We start from the raw sequence: 24,232 nt of genomic DNA on the forward strand, positions 1-24,232 counted from the left end.
CCTGGGGTCACTCGGCCTAGTAAATCGTTGGCTTCGCTTGCAGCCCCATGAAGGCAGCTGTGCAATGTATCCTCCTTGTGGGGCTTGAGGGGGGCAGAGATAACCGGGTCCTGGCTGCTGGACTTCTGCTAGCCCGGTGTGCCACGGGCCTCGGCATTGCCCGCACAGGAACTGGTGAGGGCACCTAGCAAAGGTTGACCGTTGTAGACGAGGGGCCACAGCCCAAGTGTGACGACTGTTGCCCTGTCCTCTGTGTTGAATGTGAAAGTGTGAACCGTGTGTCTGCGTCCATGGGGCAATCAACATTTCTTTATGTCTCGTGAGATAGCAAGCGGTGGACATGGTGGCAGGAAGGGTCCTGACGTCCAGTAAGCTTGGGAAATGCCAAGTGCAAAGTGAAGACTTGGAAATAAACAGGGTAGAGAGAATTTCTCAGAACAGTCTGTCCTAAGCCTTATGAACTCCAAGGGTGGGGCAAGCACTTGGCAGCGTTTTATCTGACCTGGGACTCTGCCTGTGTCTCTGCCTCTCTCTCTCTCTCTCTGTCTCTCATGAATAAATAAATAAACATCTTTAAAGAAAAAAAATTTCCTTCCTTTTAAAAGCTAAATAATACCCATTGTATATATGTATCACATTTTGTTTATCTAGTCATTGGTTGATGGGCAGGTGGTTTGGCTTCCTTTCACCTTTTGGCTCCTATGAATATGAACATTGATGTACAAGTACCTGTTTGAGTCCCTGCTTCCAACCCTTTTGGGTACATACCTAGTAGTGGAATTGCTGGATCATATTGGAACTCTTTGTTTGACTTTTTAAGGAACCGCCAAACTATCTTCCACAGAGGCTATGCCGTTTTACGTTCCCCCCAGCAATGCGCGAGGATTCCAATTTCTCCACGTCCTTGCCAACTCTTGTTATTTTCCTTGTATTTTTAAAAGGATTTTATTTATTTATTCATGAGAGACACAGTGAGAAGCAGAGACACAGGTAGAGGGAGAAGCAGGCTCCATGCAGGGAGCCCTATGTGGGACTCGATCCCAGGACCCTGGGGTCACGTCCTGGCCGGAGGCAGATGCTCCACCACTGAGCCCCCCAGGTGCCCCTTCCTTGTATTTTTTTATTTTTATTTTTTAAAGATTTATTTATTTATTTATTAGAGAGAGAGAGAGAGACGGAGACAGAGGCAGAGGGAGAAGCAGGCTTCATGCAGGGAGCCCGACCTGGGACTTGATTCAGGGTCTCCAGGATCATGCCCTGGGCTGAAGGCGGCGCTCAACCACCGGCCACCCAGGCGTCGCTACCAGTTCGCTTTTTTTTTTTCCCCAGTATGTATGTATGTATGTATGTATGTATGTATGTATGTATGTATTTATTTATGAGAGACAGAGAGAGAGACAGAGACACAGGCAGGGGGAGAAGCAGGCTCCATGCATGGAGCCTGATCCCTTGTATTTTTTCTTTTTTTTAAGATTTATTTATTTATTTATTCATCATAGAGAGAGAGAGAGAGGCAGAGACACAGGAGAAATGAGAAGCAGGCTCCATGCCAGGAGCCCGATGCGGGACTCGATCCTAGGACTCCGGGATTGCGCCCTGGGCCAAAGGCAGGCGCCAAACCGCTGAGCCACCCAGGGATGCCCCCTTGTATTTTTTTAAATAGCCATTCTGCTGGGTATCAAATGGCATCTCATTGGATTCTGATTTGCATTTTGTTGTCATTTATTTAATTTCTAACCCAGTTAGGACTGATAGGTGACTTGACTACCATTAACTAACAATTCACATAGTATGCAGGCTGGAGAAGCATCCAGAATGGTATTTACCTTGTTCAGTGAGATGTGCCTATTGATCGCATACTTAAATGTGTTTAGATTGCCAAATTGTTGTAAAAGTTTCTAAAAACTTATTTTTGGTTCTGCATTTGCCTCACCATGGGTGAGAAGTCCAAACAGGCAACAATCCGTGGACCCCAGTTTGACTATCACTGCCCTGAGAAATGCTGAAGTCATATATTACATGTCAAATATATGAGTATTGTTTAATGAGGTATGATAGCTTCAGCAGCTTTATTTAGTATTCTAACATAATGCAAAGCTACTTTTCATTAAATCCCCAAGTACAATGAGTGAATTATGCTGGAAAACAATCTGGCAATGTGACGGTAACACTTACACTGTGTTTTAGGGTTAGTCTGAGTAGTTTGGGGAATAGTTTGGTCATTTTTTGGAGAGAGAGAGAGGTGCTTTGGAATCTAGACAGCTTTTCTGATAGGCTGGAATCCCAGTTCTCCTGAGATAGTGCTATGGCACCGACCCTCCAGTAGGCTTGAATGTCAAGTCCAGGAGAGGAGAAGCTGCTGCTCTGTGGACGGTCATGAGTCTGGAATCCAGAGAGAGATAAAAAAATCAAGGTGCCGGAGCCTTTGGGATCGGGAGCTCTATTTTCCTAAATGTCCCAAAGGAAGAGGAGCTAGTCTCCCATCACCGTGAACCAGGAATCGTGCTCGAAAGCTCTTCCAACAGAGTTAGTTCAGTCGTCGTGCTTGTTTCGCTCGGGGGTTGACGGTCTTTGGCAACTAAGCCTGTGAAGTTTGGGAAGATGAGGCAACATTACAACTTAGTCTGTAGGCTCTTTGAAAAGAACATCTAAAGGAAAACTAAATGTGATCAGTCATATATAGAAACACTAAAAAAAATGGTAGTAGCAGCTCTGTAGACTACTCTGTGAGAACTTTGAGAGAAAAATCCGTACCTGAGCCACTCTTGTGAAAATGGCCAGTGTGGCTAGCTTTGGCTGCCAGGGTCCCCTTTCTAGGGAATCATCCTCCCTCTTTTGGAAACTCTTGTGCCCCCCTACCTGGACCCTGACCATCGATTAAAACAATCCCTGGTCTCCTTTACGCCATCCCATTGCGCGCTGTAGGAGGGAACCTCACCCTAGGCAGGCCACTAAGGATCTTTTCCTTCTCCTGGGATTTTTTTTTTTTTTGAACTGCAAGTGAAGAAGAAAATTAGTTCTCTTGAGGGGTGACAGCCTTCATACATGAAGCTCGGGAACTAGGAATCCACGTGGATGAAAACTGTCTGCGAGGAAAGCAAATAAGCCAGCTTGCAGAATGAGCAGACAAGAGATGAAGCAGCTCCAGCTTCAAACATGCAAGGCCCTGGTTTCCAGTCGTTTCCAAGGATCAGCTGCCTCCCCAGTCCCCTGTGGCTGGGAGGTACTGGGCTCTGGAATTCAGTATATGTCTATTTGCATCCAGGGTTCTCTGACTTGAGATTAGGGTCCCGGCTCTCACCAGGACCCCTTCCTGCCCAAAGCACCTAGCACATTACACCATCTTTCATGCAATAAGAATTCAATTCATACAATTGAATTGCATACCATTTCATGCAATAAATATCTTTTATTTATTTATTTATTTATTTATTTATTTATTTATTTATTTATTTATTTGAGACACAGGGAGAGAGAGAGAGAAGCAGAGACCCAGGCAGAGGGAGAAGCAGGCTCCATGCAGGGAGCCCGACGTGGGACTCAATCCTGGGACTCCAGGGTCACTCCCTGGGCCAAAGGCGGTGCTAAACCCGCTGAGCCCCCTGGGCTGCCCAATAAATACCTTTGAACACATTTTAAAAAATAAACTAAAATTAGGATGGCCACAACCACTGGCTGTTGGCTGTTCACTCTAACACAGACTTACATTTTGCCCCCGTTGCTGAAAAAACGTTAACTGACTGCTTGCAAATGCCTTACAGTATCCAACTTTCTATTCCTTTTTTGAAAAGCTTTTATATACACAACCTGGGATTAGTGGGGTGAAGGGATTGAACTCTTGGGGGCTAATGATGTCTATCTGTGGATGGAGAAGATGGAGGCATGGTAGAGAGATATTAGAAAGCAGAAGGGGCGTGTAAAAACCTCAGCAAGGGGCAGCCCAGGTGGCTCAGTGGTTTAGCGCCACCTTCAACCCAGGGTGTGACCCCAGGGTCCCGGGATCAAGTTCCACATCGGGCTCCCTGCGTGGAGCCTGCTTCTCCCTCTGCCTGTGTCTCTGCCTCTCTTTCTGTGTCTCTCATGAATAAATTAATAAAATCTTAAAAAATAAAATCTCAGCAAGGAATGAGATCGCGGCTGACCAGTGACACCCAGAAGGCTTACCACGTGGATCCAAGGGGCCCAGGGAGGTAGGCGCTTATAAATTTATCGCAGCTCCAGACACAGTAACGGCACCATTATTTCCAGTAGCACCAGGAGAAGATTGTTAGGGATTTAGTGTGATCAGCAAATAATATTCTTCCCTTCCCCTCCTTGCTGAGGTATAAACGCAGGAGGCAGATGGAGACCAAAATATCAACTTTACTTCCCATGAAATAAATAGGAGAGTGGGGGTTTAGAGCGGCAGCCAGGAGAGTTTGCTAATCCTCACTCCTGAATTAAACAAATTGATGCACCCGCTCCTGGCACAGCTGGACAACCACGGGCCTCCCCCGCAGAGAGAGGCCTCCCACCATGTGGCAGAGGCAGACAGGACACGTGTCTTACAAACAGGCTGACTTCCACGGAGGGAGGTCCAACCCGGCTGAGCTGAGCATGCCCCGTTCCTCCGTCTGTGCAACCAAGCGGAGGAGAGTGAGGGGCCGGAAGTGTCGTCCCTCAGCGTAGAGACACGAGGGGTGGGCGTACCCGATGCCCCTTCAAGTAGAGGCCACATGTGGTTGGGCCGGTTGGCCGCCAGGCTCGCATCCAAGGCTCGCAGTTCCACCTGCACCATCTCCTTTCCTGCTCTTCGCTCCCTAAGAGAAAGACAGAAAGTGGGGACGTTGAAGATACAGCAAGTGGGGCAGCGGAATAGTCTCGCTGGTCTGGACTGGGCCACGAGGGACACCAGGCACCAAGGGGGTGAGAGAGATGGACTGAGAGAGCAGGGCAGCATCTGGAGATGGAAGAGGGGGCGTTAGGGGAGAGAAGGAGCCAGAAGCCTGGAGGAAGGGGGGCTAGACCAGGGCAGGGTGTTGGAGTCTCAAATCCCACTGGCTGGTATAGGTGATGACTAGGATCCTAGGATCCTAAAATGACTAGGATGACTAGGATGACTAGGATCCTAAAATGCAGCATGTGAGTAAACGCTGTTGGAATCGAAGGCTTCCGAGAACCGTCAAATAAGCTGCCCATGGGGAACGTGACGTCGCCCAGAACGGCGACTGTGTTGAGGAGTGAGCCTGACACCAGGGTCCCCATGATTGTGACAGAGGTAGTGAGTGGGACAGAATACCGTGTGGTGAAGGGCTGATGGCCCGAACCTCAGACGAGACGAGCACGAGCCCAACACGGTGGCCTGGGGCGGCCAGGCTGGGTCCCACGTTTCTCCAGGCCCGCGGCTTGCCTAGAGGGGACAAGCGCCAATGTCTCTGGACCCCCCGCGCCTTATCCCATAATCTCTTCTCCGCTAAACTTCCCAAAGGTGCCTCCGTGCATCTCCCCCATTGTTTGGGTTCTACGCCAACTCTGAACGTTCCTGCAGTCTGACTTTCACCCTAGCGTTGCGCCGAAGGTCTCCCCAAAGTCAGGATTGTCCTTTGGGTCAGAAAGTCCATTCATTGATGACTTCACGGTTTTCACTCTGATGGAAGCAAGTGCCGTCGGTGGGAAGCATGCATCGTGTCTGCCGTTGCTTACTGAACCCCCATGGGGGCCCTGTGATATTAGGGGCATCCCCATTTTTATAGCCGTTCGCCCCTTCCACGCGTGTTTGTTGGGTGTGTACCTGCTACGAGCCAGACGCCGTTTCAGGTAACACGTAGGTAAGAAAATGCGCGTGCGGAGGCCCTGGCTGGGCTGGTCCCAGGCCAGTGAGGGGCTGTGTCCGGCTGCAGGGAGAGGAAGGGCGGGAGGGACGAGGCCGGATGGGCAGGGCAGCCGCTCGAGGGCTTTGGAGGCCACCGTGAGCATTTGTGCTTTCAGAAAGGGAGACTGAGGCAGGAACCAGGTAAGCAACCTGGCCCTGGTACTTGGCCGATTGGGGGCAGTGCCGGGATCTGGATGTAAGGCTGCAACGTCTGGCACGGGGCCCGTGGGGCTCCCTGAGCAGTGCTCCCCCCGGGCCCCCTGGTGTTCCAGCTTCCCCTCTGCTCGCCTGGGCTCCCCCGCAGTCCTAACGGGCCCCCTGTCCTCGAACGGCCCCCCGGTACCGGCATTCCGGGTGGCCCTGCGTCAGGCTCTCCCGCTCCCTCTCAACTCCTGGCCGGGTGCCTGGGTGGCCGGGTGGCTGGGTGGGCGCGCCCTGGTGGTCCCCAGACCCGCGTGGCCGTCGGGCTTCACCTCGGGACTCCAGACCCGAATGCAAGCTCCCCAAGGGCTGTGCCTCTTTCACTGGACAGTGATCCAGACTTCATTTACCATTTCTGACTCTCAGGTCTCCCCTCGTCTGTCCCTTGGTGAGCCCCCTGCCTCCCCTTCTCTTCCCTGGAGTCCACTCAGCCACCAAGCAGCAGGTCCTCACCACGGCCTCCCCTCAGTTCTTCCTGCTTCCATGTGAGCTCGGCTCCCCCCCGCCCCCCGAGTTGCTGGGATCCTCCCGGAGCGGGCCTGCCCTCACCCGGTGGCTGACCCCACTGCCACCCACTGCCACCCACTGCCACCGGACGGACGCAGCCTCTGTGTTTTCTTTATAAAGATGCTATTTATTTATTCCTGAGAGACCAAGAGAGAGAGAGAGAGGCAGAGACCCAGGCAGAGGGAGAAGCAGGCTCCACGCAGGGAGCCCGACGTGGGACTCGATCCTGGGACCCCGGGGTCACGGCCTGGGCCAGAGGCAGACGCTCACCCCTGAGCCCCCGGCGCCCCCACATTCTGGACTTGGTGGGCGTCTCCGCCTCCGGGAGCCGCCATGCAAAGATGGTTTTTGTGAGAGGCTGAGGAATGAAGTGTGGGGCCCTGTGTGGGGCCTGGGGTGCCCCCGGGGGTGAAGCTGAGGCCCCCGGTCGGCGTCCATGGTCCACGGCGGTGACGACGCAACAACAGCAACTACCTTTTAAATTCTTCTTTCTTTTTCTTATTTTCACCACGTCCCCCGTCACTGGCAAGGGCTGCGCACGCCCCCCGCCTGTGTTCCGCAGTTGGACCGACGGTCCCTCCTTCCACCTTCCACGGGCTTTTCTTGTCCGGAGTGTACAGGAAGGTGACGACGACTTCCGCGTGCTGAGTGCCCAGCTCTTCTGTGATTCAGGCGTCCCGTAAGGGGGAACCGCATCCTCCGGCCTCCAGATTCGGAACCTGAGGCTCAGAAAGGCGAGGCCGTGAGGCCGAGGCCCCAGAGCCAACAGACGGACGAGGCTGGAGTTCTCACCGGAGACCCTCCGACTCCGAGGCTGTTTCGCCGTGTCCCTGGAGATACCCGTTGGCAGGCTTCACCCCCAGCACAGAGCCCACTGCAGGGCCTGATCTCGTGACCCCGAGTCACCCAGACGCCCTTCATTTCCACTGTTGGATTAGAGGGCCAACCTCGGTTTGGGGATTTCTTGAACAAATCCAGCTGTTTAACGTGTCGTGGATGCGAACCCAGAAGAGAAGCTACTTTTCATTCTCATGAGTCCCCAGAACCCGGTACTTCATTCACATTAGATCTTTAGCACATGCCTCCTGTATCCCGGGGATCGTGCCATGCTCCACAGGTAGAGACCACCCCGGGCTTTCCCTCGTCCTGCCGTTGAAACAAGACAAGAGGGTGAGCAAAGTACAAGGAGCTTTTTCAGAGAAGAGGCCCTGGGGAGGGTGGAAAGCTCAGGCCTCCACCCCGGGGTTGCAGGGAGTGTTTTCACGCACGGCGCAGGCCCAGAAATTGATGAAATGAGAGACCACCAGCCCAAGAGCAATGGACACGTGGATGCACGTTGGCCGAGCAGAGTGGACTTTTTGAGGGACTGGATGTCGAGCATCTGTGTTGAATTGAGACTCACGTCGCAGCACTTCCCAGCTCGCCACAAACGGTGGCCCTTCCATCAGCGCCACCTGAGCGTCTTCTTTGGTGGCCTTGCAGGAGTCGCCTCTGACTCAACCGCTACTTCCTCCTTGAGTTTTACGGGACTGGTCCTGCCAGCCAAGTCTTGTAGTTGGATGCGCTTCTACAAAGATTCTTTTATTTTTATTTTTTTTAATTTTTGCTTTTAAAGATTCATTTATTTATTCATGAGAGACACAGGGAGAGACAGAAGCAGACGGAGAAGCAGGCTGCACGCAGGGAGCCTGATGTGGGATTTGATCCCGGGTCCCCAGGGTCACGCCCTGGGCCGAAGGCGGCACTAAACCACAGAGCCACCCGGGGATCCCCCAAAGATTCTTTAAAAGACTGTATTTATTTATTTATTTATTTATTTATTTATTTATTTATTTATTTATTTTAGAGAGAAGCAGAGGTGGGGGGAGAGGTTGGCTGAGCACGGAGCCCCACGCGGGGCTCGATCCCAGGACACCGAGGTCACGACCTGAGCCAAAACCAAGGGTCAGAAGCTGAAGGGACTGAGCCGCTCCGGCGCCTCATGCGTCTACAAATTTCAAGACGTTTCCTTCAAACTTTTTTAGGAAAACTTCTGAAGGTCAGAGAAGTTGAAAGAAGGCCGAGGTGAATACCTGCGTATCCCTCCATGGAGTAGGGCCGAGGGCTGCACAGCCTGTGTCCTAATCCAGCCCCGGGCCTGGTTTTGTGAAAAAAATGTCGGAATACGCAGGCTCGTGTTCATTTCTGAATCGTCTGGCTCGGAGGACAGAATCAAGTAATTTTGGCAGAGATGGTTAGAGGCCCACGAAGGCCCAGGCTTTTCCAGAGAAACCTTCCCAATCCCTAATTCTTAGACTCACTGGTTGTTAATATTTTGCCATATTTGCTTTATCCCTTTCTCCGCGACAGGCAAACATTCTCTTTCTCTCCGATAGGCGCACACCCATGTTTTTTTTTTCTGACCCTTTGAAATTACGTCGCAGACATTATGATAAATCGTCCCTGAACTGTTTCTATATTTGCTTAAAAATAAAAGCACTCTGGAGATTCCCCCAAGAGATTAAAAATAAAAATAGCATATGACCCAATAATTCCACTACTGGGTATTTACCAAAAGAAAATAAAAGCATCAATTCAAAAAGAAAAAAATAAAAATAAAAATAAATAAAAACACTTTCCTCAGCAGCCGCAATAACCTCATCATCCTCCCCTTAAGAAAATCAATATTCATTCAATAACGTCATCCAACACACAGTCCATATTTAAATTAGGTGTTTATAGCCCTTTTTTTCCTTTTTGGATCTAGGATCCCAGCAAGGTCGTAAGTTCCACTTGGTCATCACGTCTCCTTCATGTCCAGTTCTTGTTTTTTAATGACACTGAATTTTTGGAAGAGTCCCTTAAAACCTTTTTCTGAAGCCTCACCAAGTTTTAATGGGTGTGTAATGCTGCGATAGTAAGAGCTGATGTAATGCTCAGGGCCACCCATCAGTGACTTCTGCTTCCCTCCTGTGGGCCCGAGACACTGCTGTACCGCTCGGCGTCAGCAACGAAGGCATGGAGACGTGAGTTTTGCTTGGAATCGTATGTGTGGAAAAAGCTCAGCGTGAAGAGCAAGGCAGATGGGAATTTGTAGGATGCGTTTTACGTAATTAAAGGCCTAGTCCTTTTTACCCACTCTGGTGCCCCTGTTAGCTCTTGGCCATGGAGCCCTTTCTTCTGGCTTTTCTCCTGCCCGGGCCTGGCTCCCCTCCAGCATCATCAGGCTGCAGCGAGGAGCTGGAGGGAGACCCGGAGTCATTAAGTCTCCCGGCCCCAATCGTTCAGCCCGGCTGGCAGCACAGCACTGTTGGGTTTGCCGTCTGTGTGATGAAGGTGGCGTGGTACTCAGGGCCACGGCTGGGGATGCCTACGGGAGGCGTGCCTCCTTGCCTTTCTTAAGAAACGGAGTTGCCACAGTCATGTGCTTCTTAGGGGCCTCTGTGCTGCTCACCGTTGGTCCTTGTACTGCGATCCCGAAGGGCTCCTACAGAGCCCCAATACTGCGATCCCGAAGGACTCCTACAGAGCCCCAGGACCCATCCTTTCTTTTCCCCCCGGGGAGAAGCCCTCAGGGCTCAGAGACCAAGCAAGAAGATGGTTGCATGCCGTAGAAAAGACTCACATGAACATCTAGTTGAAGTCTGGAGGTGGGGGGTGTGGGGGATGGAGAAACCTCGAAGAGAAATTGGATGAATTTTTAAAAATATTTTATTTATCTATTCACGAGAGACACACACAGAGAGGCAGAGACCCAGGCAGAGGGAGAAGCAGGCTCCCTGCAGGGAGCCCAATGCAGGACTCGATCCCGGGACCCTGGGGTCACGACACTGGGCTGAAGGCGGCGCTAAACCCCTGAGCCATCCGGGTGCCCCGAAATTGGATAATTTTAAAACATGCCAAGTGACGGAAGGAGGGATGGATGGGGGGTGGCTAACTTCAGACTGTGACTGGCTCGTTGTCACTCATGAAGGACACAGTCTCATGCAAATGCAAGGACACAGGCCAAACAAGGGAAAGATTTTCTGGGAGGGGTCGCCCTCCATGCCGGGGGGTGGTGAGATTGTGGTATCTCCTCCTTGGTTTCCCCACCTCCTGTCTTACTCCCCTGAAGTCCTTCACACCCCGCATGTTCCCCGCACCTGTCTCCCGGCCATCTCCCTTTGCAGCCAATCTGGGTACCGTTTCTCAGATTACAGCCTACCTTCCAGGGCCGCCACAACCCCCTGTGACCTCCGGAGCATCATCTTACTTTGGCGCCACCTCAGATTTGATGCCTGAGCTTGTCTTGTATGCCATGTGTTTGCACGTCCACCCCTTGCTGCGCGGCCTCGGGCCAGGTGCTTGGTGGTTCTGTGCTGCAGGCTGCTCATCCGTAAATGGGGATGATGGTAATACCTGCTGTTGGCACCTACGGGGTCCCTAGTAAGGTAAGCCGGGAATACCTACTAGGGCAGCGCAGGGGCTACGTGAGTTAGCACATAGGAAGCTCCTGGGGGGAGTACTGGGCCTAGAAGGGCCGTGCACAGCCAGTCATTCGTTGCTGTTGCTCTTTTGGTTTTGTGCCCAGGTAGATTAACTTTTGGTCGCTGCATTAAAAATTACTATACACTTAGAGTCTTAGGTCAGCACCCACTTCTTTTCTTAGTTTCCATAGATTAGAAGTGTGGACGTGGGGTGACCTCAGCTCGGGGTCCCACGGGGCTGAAGCCAAGGTGTGTGCAGGAGCTGAGTCCCACCTGAGCTTCCAGGCCTCGCCCCAGCTTCTGTGGTCATTGACGGGGTTCAGCTCCTTGCAGCCATTGAACCCTGGGCCACCAAGAACTCTGCTCACTTTCCTTTAGATCCTCCAGGGGTTACGTGAGGCCCAGTCAGATAATCTTCCTTGGGATTAATGCAGAGCCAGCTGGTTAGGAAGAGAACCGCAGGGGGACGTCCAGCACACTCACGGGCCTTGCCCTCCCGGGGAGGCGACTGTGCAGGGTGTGCCCAGGGAGCAGCGCTCCCGGGAGTCACCTTGGCCTCTTGCCTACAGACTGGGTAACTGGGAAATCCTCCACCGCGTGCCTGCTTTCTTGAACTGCGTCTGCGTGAGTATATGATTCGGTGACCACCGCCCCCATCGTTTCAGATTTTTGTAGCGACTTTCTTAGGGCATTCGGATGGATTCACGGCGCTCTGGCCCCTGGAACCAAGCCTACTATTCCTCTCCTGTAGTTCTCTCTAACTGGTGGGACCTGGTAACCCGTCAGAAGTCTTCTAGGAAGAGGACAATGAGGAACCTGTAACCGAGGAGCCGGCTGCTGATACCCTGGGATTGCAAACGGGTGGCCCCTGGTTGCAGTCTTTTCCAGAGTCTTCTGCATATTCTTGATTCCTGGCGATGAAGGGCCAAACCTTTGATTGTCTACTGTGCCTGATATGTACCTGCTAGAGGAAAGTTTCCCTTCAAAAAAGGCCTTGTGCGTCATTTTCAAAAGCTTTCCTTGCTCCTCTTCCTTCCCTTCACAGTTAAGTCTATATTTTTTCCCCACTTAGCGCAATTTATGGTCCACAAAGCGGTATTATCAGTCAAAACCTGCTGATAAAGAATGCATGTTAGAAGATCAATTTAACAGAAAAGCCTGTTGCTGACATTTGGGTGGTAAAACTAACTTTTAAAAGACTCTATCCAGTTTGAACAAACTCTAGCAATAAGACATGGGCAAAACCTTGAAGTTCCAAGGGTTACTTGGCTTCTAGGAAGATGGTTGGTTCTGCTTTTCAATGATATTTTACTTGCTGTTTTATATAAATGTGTTAAGGTAAAGGGGAAAAAATGCATCTGGCATACTCTAATAAAGTAAGATTTTATTATCCAACGAGCCATAATTTAGATCCGACTCTTGCAGTCTTAACAACTGGCGTTCCTCTGGTAATCTGGACTATTAAAGAGGAGGGGCTTGTCCATAAAGGTAATACAAGGTAGTATAGACCGGGATTTCTTTTTTTCCTTTCAGGACAATATCATCTTATTCTTGAGAGGTTGTAAAGAGCTTGGCCTGAGGGAATCTCAACTTTTTGACCCTAGTGACCTACAGGATACATCCAACAGAGTGACCGTCAAGTAAGTAACACAAGATTTATGTGTAAGGAAAACTTAACTTATGGTTTGATTCGCAGCTTTGTGGTGATGTTGTAAGTAAGGTCTAAGAGGCCGCATACTGGACGTGTCTCATGAAATAAAAATGGGAAGGTAAAAATTAAGCTTTCAAAACAAGACACATTGGCCTTGCAACTACGTAGCTTTCATTCTGGTCAAATGTAATTTCTTTGAAATGCAAAAATCACGCAGAGAAAGTTAGAATGCCAAAGAGGAGAAAAACGTTAAGTGAGACTTACTGGAGGGAGAGGCAAGAGTGAAATATGTTCAGAACCCCCTGTGTTAGACTGAAAGCCTTCATTGGCTCCAGTTGGGCATTTGAATAGGCTCTCGGGAGGATACAAACTTGGTAAACAGATCCGGACTCTGATTATTATGCAAAGAGGGCAAGAGATTATGGAGAAATCGCTTCCTCATTTACATGGGTAACTGTTTTCTCATGTGTCAGTGATCAGGTTCTTTGAAGATGGATTATTGGCCGTTTGACTGTAGTTGACTGTGTCTACTCACTGAGCCAGGTTTGTGGCCAAAGAATTTTTGGGAAAGAATGGCACAGTAAGGGAAAAGGCAGTGTGTTTCTCGGGAAAGAAATAGCTGGTGGGAAAAAAAAATAGCTGGTGAGCAGGGTGATGAGAAGAAAGCAGCTCATGGGGCGGCAGCGATGACCTTCCTGTAGTTTAGAAGTTCTTCCCACCCTACGGAGTTCACACAGAACACTTGCCATTGCAGTCAGACAATATTTGGCATGATATTGCCAGATATTTGAGGTTCTGTGGGCTGGCTACGCTTCTTTTGATTACTTTTGGGTCATTTTTATCACGGATGTGCAGAAAAAGGGAGAGAAGCCAAAATTCAGAGCTGGTAATTTCATACTCTTTGCCAATAATAATTATCAGGAAGAAAAATGGGAGCTACTGAATGAAATCAAGTTAGTTTATATTGGATTTTATGATTCATGATGGGAAATAAGGGAGAGCCAGCCGTGATTGATCATATAAAATCACACTTCTCCATTGTCCACACGCCTCTCTTTAATATTTCTCATGGAAAAATTTTACTTGAGGGCAAAAATAGAATACACATTATGGTATTTGGATATGGAAAACCACCGTTTTCCTCATTTAAAGATATCTCTGTATGTGAGAGAGAAGAAGAGAGGGCACAAGCAGGAGGAAGGGCAGAGGGAGAAGGAGAAGCAGCCTCCCCGCTAAGCAGGGAGCCTGACACAGGGCTTGTCCCAAGACCCTGAGATCATGGCCCGAGCCGAAGTCAGATACATAACTGGCTGAGCCACCCAGGCGCCCCTGCCTCATTTTAGACATCACGTGTTCCGTGCACTACTGCACCTAAATCTGGCCTCTATAAATTGTTCACTTTAGGAAATGCTTTCTGACTCCTCTGACATTTATAGTTTCACCTGAGTGGCAAGCGACCAGAAACAACTCCATGACATCATAACGGTTGGCGCCACACACGTCGCTTGGATAGTGCAGGAAGGTTTGTTTGGACGGTGTTGGCAGCTGCACTGTTTGCTTTTTGGAGCTGCCCCAAACCCATATGTCCCTGAACCAGGAGAATTCTGAGACGGTTTTGGTTTCAGAAATTCAGAGTTTATATCGCCATTGTTGTTTCTCCACAAAAGACCGGGCGTGAGGAAGTCGAGGGCTGGCCCTGATCTGCTACTCCCGGGTCTGGAAGGGTCTTGCCTTCAGCAAGGCTCTGTGTCTCCGCTGTGAGACCGGGCTGGACAGGAGGTCCTCACGGAACGACACTAGCTAGGGCTTGCTCAGATCTGCAACAATGGCCCAATCAACGCCGAAAGAAAAAGGCAAGAGGACAACTTAAGGAGGAAGAGTCACTTAGCCCAGTGGCACACACGCGGTCACGTCCCAGTTGCTGTGCCATCTGCACCTTCTTCCCCTCCCCCATTCCCATCGTTGTTCATCTTTCCAGCTGCTTCTGGTCTCCACCTCTTCTTCCTCCCTGTGCTCCCCTTCCTTTCTTTATCTCATCTTTCCATCTCTCTCCCCTTTTGCAATGTCTTCCTCTCATTCTCTTCCCTTTTCTGTTCTTCCTTTACTTGCACATTATTATTTTCTCTAAGCGGTGCTTTCCCGTCACCATCTCCTCCGACTGTAGCATCTTTCATTCACTCAGTGGCTAACGGCCGAGCAGCTGCTATGTGTCCGATACTTTGCAGTCATCAGGCAACTGGAATGAACAAGAAAAAGCCAACATTCCTGGGTCCGTGCGATTTACACGCAGTGTCAGGAAATTAGAAATAAATGGGTAAAATCAGAGCCATCGCGGCAGGAGTGACAAGTGCTGAGAAGGAGGGAGATGACATGAGAGACACTTGCCGTGGCGCGTCGCACGGCCTTACGGTGTGGCCCGCCAGTGACAGCCGAGTAGGACTGGAGGAGGGAGCGAGCGGTGGGCGCCGTTGGGCACAGCCCGCAGGAGGCCGCGGAGCAGACGAGCAGGAGGCAGCGCGAGGGGCCTGGGGCTTCAGGGCAGGGGCCCATCCCGAGAGGTGGCACGAGGAGCCCGCAGAACCACGGTGGCGCGACGTGAAGCCGGAGCACCAGGGGGAAGAACTTGAATTTCGCCATCCGAGCATCTGGAAGGACGCGCAGAATTCCACGTCAGAGTCACACCGTGAGCTCCTTCGCTGCGGAGAGTCACTTCCAATTGGGGTGGCAGGTGGAGCGTGGGACGAGCTCTGCTCCCCACTATTTCAGAAATGAGGCGCGTTTCACCTGGCGCAGCCCGGGGCAGCTGTCCCGCGTGGATTTTCTAGCCACGCAGGTTGAAGCAGGACCGGCGTTCCCCCACTTTGTCCTCCAAGGCCTGAGCAGAGGTCGGCCAGACACAGAACGGGAGCTGGCGTCACAGCCCACGAGCGCGCAGCAGGGCCTCAGGGTTCGGCCCGCGGAACAGACTGGGGCGTCCCTGACGCTGGTTTTGAAAGAATGCTCTTCAGTTTGGCTTGTGTTGTAGGTAGTTTTTCTTACCTCATGGTTGTTTTTTTGTTTTGTTTTGTTTTTTGTTTTTTTTTGAGAAGTTACTTTAGTAGACGGAAGAAAGAAAAAGAAAGGCGGGGGGGCGGGGTGGAGGCTGCAAATGGCTAGTGCGTGTGTGACCGTGTGAGCTGGCACCTTGACGGACGCGGGCCTCCTGCAGGGCCTGCAGCGCCTGCTAGTCCAGGGAACTGAAGCAACTGCATGAAAATGAGGAAAGGCTTCGGTTTGCTCCTGAATGCACCTCTTGAAAAATCTGGAAGCATTTTCGCATAATCGGTTGATAGGTAGAAGCCATCCAACAAATATTTTGTGAGCTCCTGCTGTGTGCCAAACATGAGGTTTTTTATTTTTTATTTATTTTTATTTTTATTTTTTATGAGTTTTTTTTAGAACCAGGTTTCAGTCTTTAGTCAATGAAGTTTTATTGTCAATGCAGAAAACATTTTATGTTCCCTGTTCTTAGTGTTCATTAAAATTTCAAATCTTGCATAGGTTTTTTTTTTTGTGTTTCCATCTGGGATTTTTTGTAAGTCAAAAATCTTGGGAAACCTCTAAGCGGATAATATATATATATATATATATTTTTTTTTTTAATTAAAAGTGAGAAACTTGAAAGCTTTCTGTTAATCAAATCCAAATTAGACCAAGGTGTCCTTCAGTCCAAGTCCCTGCTGCTGGGTTCATCTGCTTAGTATATACTTACTAGTTGTTTTCTCTTCCTCGAAATCCCAATTGACTTAAAATCATACACCTGTTCATTCGTACATCCTTTGGGTGGAATATGCAGCAACGAAGTAACCGGTGTCTCAATACGCAACACAATTCCTGAGTGGTTTATAATTTATAGAATTATAATCCCTGCCCCCTGCTCCCCACCCCAGCTGAGGTTACTAAGGGAAAAGGACATGCTTGTTTTGGTTTTCCTAGCATTTATTCATTGACATGTTAAGGAAACTTCAAATTAGCTTTGTAGAAACTTTTATATTTCGCTGTATGAATACTACAAAAGTACCATCAACTAGCTTTTTTTTGTTTGTTTTTGGTTTATGGCTTAAGAGTGAACATTCATATATTTACTTCTAAGGATGCACATGAGTGCGTTTGAACGTAGCACACGTATCTTCCTGCCCATGGCTAATTCCCAACGCTGATTTACATCTTTTTTTTTTTTTTTTTGCTAATTTACATCTTTAGCGGACAAGAACAACCACCTGGGTGGCTTTGCCTCTTCTGCATGTATTTTCAGGTCTGTTTAACAAAGGGAGGTTGTAGACCTTTGTTAAAACTACCAGTCGTACGAAGGTTTGGGAAGCCTAGCAGGGTTTCGGTTCGACAGTGGCCCGTGGTCAAGGCATAGATTTCACTTTAACAGTCGAGCTTCGAGGACACAAGCATCAAGCATCCCAGTTTTAGATGGAATCCTTCATTTTCCAGCTGTTACAACGCATTCGTCTTTTCATGGTGCACTTTGCAACTCGGATATCATCCCGTCCTTCCGCACTTGGTTTCCTAAATGACTTTCCTCCAGTACCTGAAACCGCTAAGCACGGGCGTTAGAAAAAATAACGTATTCTACTGATTTCATCCTATTTGCTGGCTTCAGGTACATCTTAGAGGTGTTTAAGGGAAGCAACTGCCGTTCTGACCAGATTTTTCTTTTTCTTTTTCTTAATCAGGAGCCTCGATTACAGTAGGAAACTGAAAAATGTAAGTGTTTTCAGTTCACTTTCAAAACGTTTTTCCTTCTAACTTTGATGATGGCTCGGGTGTAAAATGTGCTTCTAGGTTGGGTGACTCTCATACGCCTGCTAGACGGCGTCCTTAGCAAACAAGTTTAAGTGTCCCTGACACAGTAGCCAATCGCTGTGACGGAAACACAAATTATCGATGGGGGGGAGTCTGTGTAATCACTAAGGGCTCGCCCTAGAAGTCAATGAACGAAAGCTTGCACCGTTTGTAATTCCATTTCTTAAGCACAGGATGACCTGTCTCAGCCCCACTATCCATTCCTTTCTGCCAGTAGGCACAGATGGGAGATGATGAAATGAGGCAGTTGGGACATATTTTTAGGGAAAAGATCCACATGATATAAATCGTGCCTGTCATGGGCCTGCCCTTTTTCTATGTTTCTTATTAATCTTTTGCATTTTTATTGGTATTCCCCCAAATCAACTTTTTGGAGCTGGATCTCGTCTTCAAAGAGCAAGTATGTGAGCGCTCGTTTAAGTTTCAATTGAGAAATGTAAAATATGACCTTCTGTATATAAAATCCAAAACCGGCTGCAACCAAGCCCTCCTTTTTTTAATTTCCAGGATGCTATTACGTTCGCTCGGCATTTTCATTCCCATCTTCCTTTTTTGTCCTCTATAAAACTAGGGATAGATGCCATTTTTCATCATGCATTTTTTAAACAAATCAGAAAACCCGTAATCTAAAACACAACACAGTCCTATCTTTCTCCTATTACACCTTCCAAAATAGCCTCGTACCCTTAGCCCACGTTACTTATTTTACGGTCCTAGTTAACATCCTGACTTGGAACTGTCTGCTCTCTGGGAATTTATTTGTAAGCAATCAGTGTTAAAAAAAAAAAAAAAAAAAAAAAAAAAAAAAGACTTTCTGGAAGTTTCGAAGGGGTCCTGAAGTGCAGATTTCCCACAGAGGTAGAAAACCAAATCCCATCGTAGCGTTGATACGCATTAACCGTATTTTGGGCCTGTTGCCATCTGGAGCCGTGTTCACAGATCTTGCCTGGCCTAGCAAGGGGAGGGAGGTGGAGGAAGTACTTCCCCGCCTGATAGAAGCAGTAAGACCAAATGTGAAAATAAATTAATAGCTTTTCCGTGAGCTTCAGATTCAAATAATTCCCGGGGGCAGGGCAAGCTCATCTTCGGCCTTCTGGGCTTTATGGAAAAACCAAGGTCAAGAACCTTTGCTTTTGTGGACAGTTTCTATGGAAAGACAGAAAGGATGAGCTTAGGGCCGTAGCTTCAGGCTGCCGAGTATGCACGGGCATGTATGAGTATCCAAGGTCATTCAATTGGCAGTGATTTTTGTCCAGGCTAAAAATGTCCCATCTCGGATTAATGGGACTCTAACTCTACCCCCACACCAGGCACCCGAAGAGCATACGCTTCATCACATTGCGTTCTTGTGATTAGTTAGATGTGTGGTGTTGCTCTTGTGCTGGGAAACACCGATTAACCCCTATCTTTGCTGAGAGTTGGCCACGGGCCTTAGCAGGGCCTTGTGCCCACAGGTAGGACTCGCCAGGCTGTAAAAGCACCTGTCCCTCGAAACGAATTGACCTGTGTCATGCTCACCGGGGTAAAAACCCCAGAGTCTCCAACCACTTGACGACTTTCACTTTCTGATTTTGAGACCTTTATGACATAAAAATGATTTGGGGACATTTACTTTTCCTTCTGGCTGCCTCAGAGACCATTCTCCCCCAACCAACCGTTTCCTAAGGCTGGAGCTCTGTTTTAACTATTTTAACTACCGAATCATGTTTGTGTTGACTGATAGAGCATTGGGTTCCTATTAACATGATTTTCCATTTAATGGATCCCTCATGGGCGGTGGCGCTGTAAATCAGCGTTGCACATTCCCTCCTTCCTGCTTTCCCATTGGCGGAGCATCATTGGTTCCTTGGTTTGAAAGTGATTCTTGAGGGAAAACTCCCCCACTCTTGTGCCCGGTTTTGTTTCGCAGGTATTAGTTACCATTTACTGGCTGGGAAAAGCAGCAAATAGCTCTGCGTCCTACAGCGGAACGACACTGAACCTGAAGGAGTTCGAAGGCTTGCTGGCTCAGATGAGAAAGGTAACTGGACTTTTCTTCTTTATCCCAAGAGGCTGGCACACGATGGCAAGCGGCACACAGGTTAAGGTCCCTGTGGTTCAGCGCGGTGAGCTTGCCCTGCCCCCGGGAAGACGCGGGCTCCCCCCAGCGAGGCCTGCGCCCCATGTGCCCCATGCGCCCCATGCACCCCATGCCTGCCTGAGCCTGCAGAGCCTTCAGGGAACGGCAGGTCTCAGTTGTCCCCAGCTTGCACCCCCGAAGAGCACATCCAGCCTGACGGCACGTGGCCTGTGTGCTAGAGAGCGCAGCCCCTGCTCCCGTGCGGGGGAGTGGCCTGAACTGAACAATACGGTATTGTCCAGAGACGAAGGCTTGCTCTGCCTTTGTCCTAAAGGTCACTTTGCTTCCCCGTCAGGGCCTTGGTGTGGGCGAGGTCACTTCCGCCACGTTCCTGCCTGGCCCACCCTGGCCAAGCGCCGCCAAACAAGGGGCAGCTCCCCGCAACGTGTGTGTTTTACGGCCCTTGTACTTGGGTGACCAGGAAATATGGGAAACCTTTTTTTTTCTTTTTTGATAAAATAAATGTTTATTTGACTATGGGGAGGCTGAGCTAAGGTAGGAGATGTCAGGGAAGCCGTGGTCGGAGGCCCGAGGCTGTGGTTCCGCCTGGGGACCCCGCCACCCAGCCCGGGAGTGGAGGGGGCGCACGGTCGCGGTCGCATCAGCGGGTTTGGATGAGGTCCCTGCGGTTGCACGGAGGTAAGGCCGTGCCCTCCTGCACCCGTCTAGCGCGCACACAAGAGGCACTAATGAGACCCCCCTTGAGGGACCGTCCACGCTTTCCAAACTTTCTTTTCATACTGAAACACAAGAACGTGCTCCAGCTTTCTAACGATTTATCCTCCTTTCCTTAAATTGAAGATAATAGTCCTGACAATTCTTCCCATTTGGCCCGAGCCGGTCTGGCTCATGTATTTTATAAACGGACAAAGCTTCCATATTGGTCGTTACACATATAGACAAAGACCTTTCAGCTAAATGCCTTTAAAAATAAACTGAACAAAATAAAATAAAAAAATAAAATAAAATAAAATAACTGAACACACCCAATGACGCCTTGTTTCTTACGTTTTACTCTTGTGCGTCCTTTACCGTTTCCTGCAAGTCTGTGTTAGAGAAAGGACACAGGTAAGGTCCCATCTCCTTTGTGAAACTCGAATGCATGTTTTTTTAAATATTCAATTCAGATTTGAATAATGACACACGGGCCATCTCTCTTTTTCCTAAAGATTTTATTTATTTATTTGAGAGAGAGAGTGCAAGTGAAGGGAAAAGCAGACTCTGCACTGAGCAGGAAGCCTGACGTCGGGCTCGATCATGACCTGAGCCGAAAGCAAGAGTTGGAGGCTCAACCGACTGAGCCGCCTGTGGGTCATCCGAGTACGACTGTGTAAAAGCCCCTGCCTCACAGTCCCTTTCTTTGCTTGGAATCTGATTTGTTCTTGTGTCTCCACGAACCCAGCTTGTCTACACTCTGCGCAGCTATGGTTTCTTCAACTCCCTTCTGTCGACCCTTGTTACACCAGCTGCCTCGAGACGACCTTTCGTGGCCAACGGCCGTTCCCCTTTCTTAGTGAACATAGGACGGCATCACAGGCCACGAGGGAGGCCTCGGTGTCACTGGACACAGCACGGCTTTGCTAGCATGGCCCCCACGGAGGCCCCGAACCTCTGAACACAGCAGAGCGTAGTTGACCCGAGCTTCACAGATAGATACCAACACCTGCAGAAGCTAGCTTACCTGGAGTAGATCCTATTTCATTTTATTGCTTAAAATTGGGTTTTGTGGGAAATGCAGAAAAGCCTAAATGTGGTTTAAATATGATAGAATCGGGAGCCCAGGTGGCTCAGCCGTTGAGCGCTGCCTTCGGCCCAGGGCGTGACCCTGGGGTCCCGGGATCGAGTCCCTGCAAGGAGCCTGCTTCTCCCTCTGCCTGTCTCTATCTCTCTCAATCTGGTCTCTTATGAATAAATAAATAAAATATTTAAAAATAAATATGATAGAATCTTATTTCGAACTCACAGAAAAGAGGTCTGAACGTGAGCAGTGGGCAGGTGATCATCAGGGACCCAGGGCCCTCGGGTCCTTTGCTCCAACATCCTCGGTCCCCGGGCTCCCGCCTTCTGCTCCAACCCGGCTGTCCCGGCGTAGCCCCCACATCTGCGCCCAAGTCGGGAGGGAAGGGGGCTGAGGGGGAGGAGGACCCACGCCTGCCGCCCGACGGCATGTCTGCTAAGTCGTGCGCGTCTCCCCCGCTCGCTCCTGTAGACGTGAGCGTGCTCACACGTCCGTACCTCTCTGCCGGGGGGACCCGGGAAAGGTAGACTGTGTTTCAGTCAAGAACCGGGTGTTTTCAATGGAGAAGGAACGGGGAGTGGATACCGAGGCGACAGCGACCACAGGTTCTGCACAGACACGGGCCGACACACACCTGGAACCACAACATCTTCTTTCATGAAGGATATTAGAGATTTTTTTATATTCGTTTTTCAAGTGGGAGAAATGTTCCCGAAAATACCTATCGGCAAGGTAACGGGAGCAGAGCCCCGAGCGCAAGTGTCGGGCGCCGACCGGTCGCCGCTGCCCTGTAGCAACGACACGTCTCCGAAAGCGTGGTGACCGCGGCCTTTCAGTGAGCCCAGATCTGTCGCCGGGGGTCTCCTAGCGGAGGGGACATGAGGGGGCGGAGGGGCGTCACCGTGACAGTGTTGGGGTTGAAGCAAGACCTTGGGACCTACGGTGGCCTCCGAATCGCGCAGGCAGGGCCGGGCGTGAGCAGTCGGGTTCTTGCCCTTGTCCCTCACCTCCTCCTGCCTGTCCTGACACGTCCCACATCAGGGATCGGGGCCAGCAGTGCCCCCAGGACCACCGGCCTCTGGCCCCTCCCCAGACAGTGGGGAGTCTTCCTGGGAGGCCCGGCTGCTCGAGCCCCAGGGCTGTAGGGGCCCGGCGAGGGTCCTATTCCCGAGCCAGGCTCTGTGGCCACCGCCCCTGGCCGACGCACTGGCGTTCCGGGGACACGGACGGGGCGGCCAGCCTCAACCTCGCTCCCCTTCACCTGCCTGGTCTGTGCGTGTCGCTCGCCGCCCCACCTTGTGTTCGCGTGCGCGTCTCTCTGTCTTCCTGCCGGAGCGCAAGCCAGTGGGGACAGGTATATATGGACTCCGCGGAGAGCCGCGCATCAGGCTCCTGGAGGATGCCGGGAAGCATCCGAGGGGTGAACAGCCCCCCAGCCGGCGCATCGTAGGTGCAGGTGGGTCATCGAGCTGGAGAAGCAGAGCCTCAACCGCTCCAGAGTGCGGCTCGGCCCCTTTATAAGTCACAGAGGAAGCGGACAACGCTGAGTGGGAACACGGAGGCATCTGGGCTTCCTCAGATGCCTCCAGCCACCCAGCAGCCTTCGCAGCTCTCGTTTCCACTGACTGAGGAGGACAGACGAGTGAGAGCGTCCGGAAACACCGCAGAGGCCTCGGCCCCCACGCAGGCGTCGCGCCCGTTTGCTGGAGCAGCGGGTACGGCGGGCGGCTTGGCGTCCGGTCTCTGCCGCTGAAGTGCTCCCCGTAGAAATAGAAATGCTCCTGGGGTCCTGGCTGGAAACACGGACGCCTCGACATGGGCCCCGGAAGGACAGCGCAGGCCGTCTGGCTTTGTGTTGGGCTTTCAGCTTTCGCTGTCCCCAGCAGCTTAACCGCGGACGACCTGATGGAAAATCCGGGAACTCCCTCCCGCAGCTGAGGCCACGTCTTTATTTCTGGCTGAAGAACCAGCTTCTCGCTTCACCCTGAGGGTGCAAGGGACCAGGTTGGCCAAGGGTGACCACGCACGGGTGGCCCGTTTTTCACTTTTCCAACCAGCCGTGCCTTTCAGCGTCCGGCTCTTGCTGGTATCACTGACCCACTCAACAGGTGGGGAAGCTGAGGTCGGGGGAGCAGCTTGCCCTGGGCGCCCCACGACCAGGTGTGGAGCCGGGATTCAAGCCCCACGCCCAAGCCTCACGCCCCACTCTCCGCACCCCTAGACGGCCTCTGTTTTGCCGTATCCGTGGCTCGGGGCCAGGGCCCCAGCAGCCGTTAGCAGGGGGCATTGCGCACAGAGGGAGGATCGGCGCCTGTGGGGAAGGGGCCGCGCCGCTCGTGACACATGACCCCGCCCGGGCGCGGCAGCCGGAGCTGGGGCCCGGTGTGGGGATCCCAGGTTTGCTGCTTCCCGTGTGACCTCGCGGGTCTCGTGGCCTCTCTGGTCTCACTGTTCTCTTCGGTGGAATGAGGACAACGCTGCCCGCGTCGCCGAGGGGCCACGAGGTCAAGCGCAGCTCAGAAAGCCCCAGGCTCTGGCCGTTTGGCCCGTCCTCAGGGACACATGGCCCCAGGTCAGCACCTGCGTTTCCAGAGGAATCGAGTACAAGACCGGATCCGGGTCAGACGAGCGCTCTCGGCGCCGCTGCGGGCTCCCCCGGGGCAGCCGCTTGCCCGCTGTGGGCACAGCCTGGCCACTTGCCACCTGCGAGGCAGCAGCTTCGGCCCACCACGGGGTGGAGGGCATGGCCGCTCACGCTCACACTCGCCCTCGCGCTCACACTCATGCTCACACTCACGCTCACCCTCATGCTCACCCTCATGCTCACTCTCAGGCTCACCCTCACCCTCATGCTCACACCCACCCT

General features: G+C 51.1%; 1 protein-coding gene across 20 annotated transcripts in view; it reads left to right on the forward strand.

The window, feature by feature from the left end:
* LIMCH1 (LIM and calponin homology domains 1) overlaps nucleotides 1–24,232 on the forward strand; it is a 296,259-nt gene that overhangs the window by 189,918 nt on the left and 82,109 nt on the right. For 19 of the 20 annotated variants that reach the window (XM_035713987.2, XM_035713995.2, XM_035714024.2 and 16 more), the window contains 3 exons: nucleotides 12,538–12,644; nucleotides 17,380–17,410; nucleotides 19,419–19,529. In XM_035713987.2, coding sequence (XP_035569880.2) covers nucleotides 12,538–12,644; nucleotides 17,380–17,410; nucleotides 19,419–19,529 — 249 coding nt within the window. Of the gene's footprint in view, nucleotides 1–12,015; nucleotides 12,049–12,537; nucleotides 12,645–17,379; nucleotides 17,411–19,418; nucleotides 19,530–24,232 lie in introns of those variants that run through there. The other variant, XM_035714058.2, reaches the window with a different exon arrangement.

The sequence above is a fragment of the Canis lupus genome, chromosome 13 (assembly GCF_003254725.2).
Source record: "Canis lupus dingo isolate Sandy chromosome 13, ASM325472v2, whole genome shotgun sequence".
Lineage (NCBI taxonomy): Eukaryota > Metazoa > Chordata > Mammalia > Carnivora > Canidae > Canis > Canis lupus.